This window comes from Labrus mixtus, chromosome 15, assembly GCF_963584025.1.
Source record: "Labrus mixtus chromosome 15, fLabMix1.1, whole genome shotgun sequence".
NCBI classification, from domain to species: Eukaryota; Metazoa; Chordata; class Actinopteri; order Labriformes; family Labridae; genus Labrus; species Labrus mixtus.
In genome coordinates, this window is record NC_083626.1 from 9,362,566 (window position 1) to 9,369,220 (window position 6,655).

At 43.2% G+C, this 6,655-nt stretch overlaps 1 protein-coding gene across 1 annotated transcript; it reads right to left on the reverse strand.

The window, feature by feature from the left end:
* Positions 1 to 2,711: 2,711 nt before the first annotated feature.
* On the reverse strand, positions 2,712 to 6,150 carry LOC132989774 (guanylin-like). Its single transcript, XM_061057611.1, has 3 exons — positions 5,992 to 6,150; positions 4,092 to 4,287; positions 2,712 to 3,019 (listed from the first exon to the last, which is right to left on the reverse strand). The coding sequence occupies exons 1-3, from the start codon at positions 6,061 to 6,063 to the stop codon at positions 2,955 to 2,957; spliced, it is 333 nt and encodes a 110-aa protein (XP_060913594.1). The 5' UTR covers positions 6,064 to 6,150; the 3' UTR covers positions 2,712 to 2,954.
* Positions 6,151 to 6,655: the final 505 nt, after the last annotated feature.

A 6,655-nucleotide genomic window follows, 5' to 3' on the forward strand; every position in this document is an offset into this window, starting at 1 on the left:
CCTCTCTGTATTTTGCCTGCTCCACTTTTCAGAAAATGTGTGCTCAAACAGGCTGTTTGGAGATTTACCCTTCATGACATCACAAAGGGCAGTGACCCCTCCCCCAGGTGAGTGACACTCCCACAGCTAGGTGTTTGTTCTGCCCTCTGAGTCTACCTTCTCACTGTAAACACTTGATTTGGACTTGAATTGATCCATAACACTACTTAATACTCAAACACAGAGGTGGTTTTAGGGTTTAGTTACTCTTTGAAGACACAGCGAATCAAAACAATGCAGAGCCCAAACGCCAATCAGAGCACGGTGCAGACATTCCCGACGCTGACGACCGAGGCTCTCCGTCCTGTCGTGGACATCTTCCTAGATAGGCTCACTTTTGATCAGTGGGTCAGTCTGGAGGACGGCTCCTACAACATGAGCACCAAGCGTCAGTCAGGACCTTGTGTGTTGATATCGTGGTAACTTTAGCAAAACACATTTTCATGGCCTTGGAGAGGAAGGACTCTCAACAGAGTCCTCCAAAATCATCCAGATGCTCCTCAGGGTCCAGTAGCTCTCAGAAGAGCATTACAAGGAGGCAAATTCAAGACTGTCTGGGCGACACTATTTCTCTGACTCTTGCAGAGGCGATTGGGTTCAATGAGGAGATCCACTGCCGGAGCCTAGACGAGGTGACCGAGCTCGTTGTGAAAGAAGTCACAGAGAGGATGAACTCTGACTGGGTCAGGGAAGGAAAAGAACCACAGGCCTCCAAGAAATTCATGGGGAGACTGAAAAAAATGTCTCAAAATCTTATGACAGTTCTTCATAAGTTTATGCCATTTAAGCCCAATCTTATGACAGTTCAGCCCGAGTCAAGTCTCTTGCGTAAACTCATGGCAGAGGAGGAGGAGGAGCTGGCTGAAGACGAATCAGATCTGACACTGATGACTCCCCTGACGGACGATGATGAGCCCGAGTATTCCTCTAAGGAGGGTCTATTTAGCACTGAAGAAGTGAAGATGATCCTGAAGGAAATGATGGGGGAAATCCAGGTTTTTGAGGCTGAAGCTCTCTTCTCAGATGAAGAATTCGCCATGCTCGAGAACAACACTAAGCAGGATTTAAACAAGGCAGCTTCTGACATTGTTGAAGCTATGGAGAGGGATTTCCCACTTGAGACAACCAGCAGGGACTGTGGATCAGTCGGATCGAAGGAAACAGCCTTGTGGCAGAAGGTCATGAGGAGAATTAAGACCTTCTTTGCGCATAAATTCATTAAAGAATCTATCCTTAACTTTTTTGCAAAACTGAGGAACAAGTTTGCCAAATCACTTCCCAAAAAGGACAAAGCATCCATGAAGCTGTTAATTGACGGCGTGGATTGGATTGTGGAGGATCTGATCAGAGAGGATGAGAAGGACAATAATGTGATGTGCATTTATAAAAGAATGGCCAGAGACATCACCAATGGGGAGTACGAGCCAACAGAGAAGCACCTGACTGAATTCATATTCTTCCAGCTATCACCGGACAAAAAACTAAACGTCTCAATGATGGGTTTCATCCGTGCCAAGGTCGACTTCTTCATGAAGCTGTTGTGGAACTGGCTAAACGAGCAGATACAGCTGCATGAAAGGAGGAGCTGCCCCGCCACCACCGCTCTGATGATGATCGGGGGAGTCGTGGAAAAGAGACTACAGCATTAAGGGATGAAGCTGAGGAGACTGAAGGACACATATGGGACAGGCTAACCTGTGAGGTTATGGTTACTGGGCTGGTGGATCAGATTCTTAAAAAGACTCTGGTCCATCCGTCCAGTGACACCTACCAATCCACCATCACAGCAGCACCATCGGAGCTGCTCTGGGTAAAGATGAAATACTCTGAAATGATTTTCGATTTCAGCACAGACAATATGAAAAAGACGTTCAAGAAGCTGCACAAAGAACTCAAGACGGGCGTTGATGAAAAGGCGGTGTGGAGCGGCATGATGCTTCAGCAGCGGCCCGCCATCATCTAGATTGTTGAAGCTCTAAAGAAGCGCCTGTTAAAACCAAAACAGAGCAGCAAGGTTAAGCAGTTCTTCAAGAATGCGTGCAACACCATGGCCAAGCCATTCGTGTACACCTTCAGATGTCTCCTCATATTCGCTGTCATCATGGCCGATGCAAATGTACAATGCTACCAGCCTCACTTTGGCTAGGAGCACAGAGAGTTCAAGCTGGACTTCAGGTCCCTGCAGGACCACAGAGGGACCTCAGGGTCCACCTCACAGCAACGAGCTGAAGGTACACATCAAGACCTGAGCCCACTGCTGTGAGGAGATCCTGCAGGCCCCACTGTGAGGGGGGAGGGATTGGGTTTACTCCGAGCGCTTCGGTTCTCCCACAGTTAATTAATAAATAAATAAATAAAAAAATGTAATTAATATATTTAAATTAAGAAAGAAATTAAATGAAAATACATTTAAAACCTCACATTTGTGTCTCTCTCCCTCCTCATGTTCTTTTACAAATTCAATCAAATGTGAAAAAATAATAATAAAATAAACCAAACTTACATTTGTCTCTCTCCTTCCTGATATTCCTTTACATATTTTATACAATTCAATTAAATTGTTGCTACATCAGCTGTTATTCCACTTTCACCGGATGATCAATCACAAAAACACAAATGTGAAGCGCCACCGCGTCTCCTCTTTGAAATACACAACACAAGAATTAGAAACCTTTCCCAATTTTTCAAACACTTTATTGAGATATCATTAAAAAGGTAATATAAAAATATTTAAACATTTTAACCAGATGTACAAAAATTTGACCGCATGCTTTCAGCTCACAAAGTTCAGAACACATATGAAACACAACATAATCAATGGGCATGTCATGTAAGAAATCAATGCCACTTTCTTTTCATTTTAAACATGACTTTTTGGATTTAAGAGACGTCGTTTTAGGACACCAGGCTTCCTTTCAGCAACCAGTACAGGCGACAGATTCACAGATCTCGCAGGGGTCAACGTCAGAAGCAATTGCAGCTGGAAGAGAAATAAAAGGTGAACGGTTAATGGACTTGAGCTTGTATATTTCTTTTCTAGTCTTTTGACTACTCAAAGCGTTTCTACACCTCAGGTCACACCTACACATTTACACACTGATGATATTGGCTACTGTGTAAAGAGTCCATCAGGAGTAACTCATCCCATTCATACACATTCACACACCATCGCCGAGGTAGTGGGAGCAGGGGCGATTCTAGTGTCTGTTGGGGCCCTGGTAAAAAAAATAATTGGGGGCCTCTCGATCCAGCCTTTTCTCACTCCCAGACAAGCTGTCATGTCCCATATGGATTTATTACTGTCATTTGACAAAGACATATATATATTAATAAACTGAACAGAAGAGGATGGAGTTTTTGTCCGATACGTTTTAAAAGACTGGACGAAAGATCTAACTAAACGGACCAAAGTGTCGTTCCCAAATGCAGTGCTGACTACAGACATACACGTTTGAGTTTTGGATCTCACTAGCGACTAAGCTCGTCCGCTCGCCCCAAATTTCTCCTACTGGGCTCTGTGCTTCGGTTGGGTAAAATATGAAACCTTAGATTTTGATACTTCAATGGATTTGTAGGGACGAAGGGCACACAGCAGCACTTTAGCTTTGTATCTAGCGGTTTGTTTTCCCCCTCAGCGCAAACCGGATGTGACGTTTTGTGGGCGTTCCCCTTGATGCAAACTGTATCTATGCTGTGGTTTAAAGTTTGTCAGCCATTGACAAGCTGTACCTCTGAGCGGGAACAACTTGGGGTTAAGCGTCTTGCCCAAGGACACATCGGACATGTGGCTGCAGATGCTTGGGATCGTACCAACAACCTTGCATTTGAGAGACAACCAACTCCTCTATAAAATGTAATTTTACTGGGAAACAAGAAAATTGTAGACAGACGAGGGACACACATGAGTGTTAGAGAAACATGTGTAAAATGTAGTTTACATAATATGTGACCTTTAATGAAATACCATATAGACATTGTGGAAAGATGTGCCTCTATGCTTTCACAGAACAAGGCGTGCATGTTTAACTCAGATATTTGATGACCGATCTTACCGAGTCGAGCCAGAGCCGCTCCTGCATCCTCCCTCAGACACAGAGGTTTGAAGTCTTCGGGCAGATCGGGGTGAGAGCACACGGCCGCTGTTTCGACCTCCACCTGCTTCACTTCCTGTTTAGATGAGTCCTCTTCTGCGCTCATCAGAGCCCCGAGAGCTTTCACCGCCTCCAGAGAGAAGTGAAAGTCTCCTTCCTACAAAGTAAGACGAGTGATCAGCAGAGGACAAACATCACCTACAACTGTCACCAACATCTGCAGGTATCTGTTCCTTTTTTTGTTTCAAACATTTAAAAAATGACAAAATATATAAGAAGACATAACCCAACCAATATCATCTAGCTTTCTGTGAAGACTCCATTTATAACCAATCTGTTGGAAAAGGGTGTCGCATAAAGAAAAAGAAACTCATCTAATTCTCCTTCGTCTTTTGTTTAAGCTTTATTTCAAAGATTTCAAAATAAAACCTAAAGAAACAAAAACAAAATAAACCAGATTTATGATACTACTGTTCCTGATTCAGTCGCTGCATTACTGAAGACATTTTCAACAGTCTCATCTTAAACGTCTGCGTTTCACTTATCAGGAACATGCATGTTTTTTTAGAATAATTTATGACTTTAACTTGAAAAATGCAAAGGTTTTATAATTGATATAAACAGGGAACGTTCCTCTATCAAGTCGTATTGTATAACGTCAACAGTTTTAGTCACACATAATTTGATTTTTGGTCGCAATGTTTCTGTAATCTTTCACAGAAAACAGCCAGACAAATTGGTCCGTTGATTATTTGCCACCCGATGACAAAGAGAACTTGAAAAGTTTGGAGTAAAATGTAGAGCTGGGAGAACTTTCTCCCCTGTAATACAACACTCTGTGAATGATTAACTACTCATTAAGCAACTTATTAGTCTGTAACTAAAGGAACATGTGTGTGTTGTAAATGGGGAACTGGGATACACCTGAGAAACCTGTTGGACTTCCTGGTACCTGCAGCCAAAGTCAGAACAGTGACCCAGTTCAGTATCTTAATCCCTGTTTCCACCAAGGTATGGTAACCATTTATTGGGGTTTCCACCGTCAAAAATTGGGAATGGTACCAAAATAAGGGATCCGTACCATCCTACTTTTTTGGCACCAATCTGTTGGGGATCCAAGGGTACCGATCCAACCCTAAAGGGTCCCTTTTGTTTACTGTGTCCCGTTCTTCTTGAACGTTGAACTTAATTAAAGAGCCCATATTATGCCCTTTTTGGGGTTCGTATATTTAATCTATGTTCCTACTTTTGTACGTTCACAATAGCTAAAGTTCGAAAAAAGTGTCTGTTTTCATGTACTGCTCCTCCTTGCTCCCTCTACGCTCTGAGTCCGTCAGCTACGCTCTGTTGAGCCCACACTGTTAGACCCCACGTGGGCCAAGTTTGCTCTGATTGGTCTGCCGATCCGCTCTGTTGTTATTGGTCAGTTGCTCAGCACGCGTCTTGGAAATTTCCGAGCTGCTGGGCTTGCCACAACGAGCCAATGGACTTAGATCAGTGATCTCACACTGACAATGACGCCGCACTGACAAATTTTTATCGAGGGGGGCTAGAACCGAGCGTTACATGCAGCTAATGCTACAGCTAACAGAAGGAGGTAGGAGAAGCCGCGTTTCCGCGGACTTTGAATTTTTGCACAAAGACAAAGTGCCTAAACATGCACAGGACACATGGAAAACACACTAAAGAGCATATAAAATCAGAAAAAGCATAATATGGGAACTTTAACAGCGAGCTACACTGTGTTGGGCTGCTATGATACATCATCTGTTTTAAAAGACAAACCCTGGGTCACTCCTGGATCGAGTACCTAACAGAAAACACTGACATGTGGATATTCTGTAAATGCTACGACACTTACCGTCACCGTTACAGTGCAGGATGTTTGGAACAAAACCGTGACGAAAACTGACACGCAAACGAGGGTCTTCATTTTGCTGTTTTTTCTCTGATATGTGATGGATTTGGTCTTTGGAGTCTCTGAGCTCTCTTCTGAACACAACACGTCGTCTTCAGTGTATTTATAGAGGGCTTGGTTAGTACACACCTCAGGCGGCACCTGAAGGGTAGTTAATAATAAACATCAGACTCTGATCATGAAGCCATAAAGTCGCTCTGCTGTCTCGAGCTGTGGAAAATTTTGAAGAAAATGTTGTTGTGCTTTTCGGTTGCTGATAAGCGTGTGTTCAGTACTCTGCGCTCTAATACTGATAATAAGGACTACAAATCAATGACAGCTTCATTTCCTTTGACAGGAGGGTTGCACAAGGTTTTTTTCTCTGCATGGGGACGACTCTATGCACCGGCTGTCTGCTCTAAAATCTATTTTAAAGTCTGTCTTAGGACAACATAAACACTCAATGTTCCTATACAACACCTAAACACGTCTTTGGAAAGGCCAAACGGAGTCAAATGCATCTCAGATTCAGTTGAATTCATCTTGCTTTTACTGATAATGCACTCTTTTGAACAGGCCGATGTCAATCATAGCTAACGCTAGAATAAGGCAGTATGTAATTACAGCG

Coding starts and splice junctions, on each gene's coding strand:
- LOC132989774 (XM_061057611.1), bottom strand. CDS start 6,063: ATGAAGACCCTCGTTTGCGTGTCAGTTTTCGTCACGGTTTTGTTCCAA. Junction 4,288..5,991: donor CCTGCACTGTAACGGTGACG/GTAAGTGTCGTA, acceptor CTTACTTTGTAG/GAAGGAGACTTTCACTTCTC. Junction 3,020..4,091: donor AGCGGCTCTGGCTCGACTCG/GTAAGATCGGTC, acceptor TTTCTCTTCCAG/CTGCAATTGCTTCTGACGTT.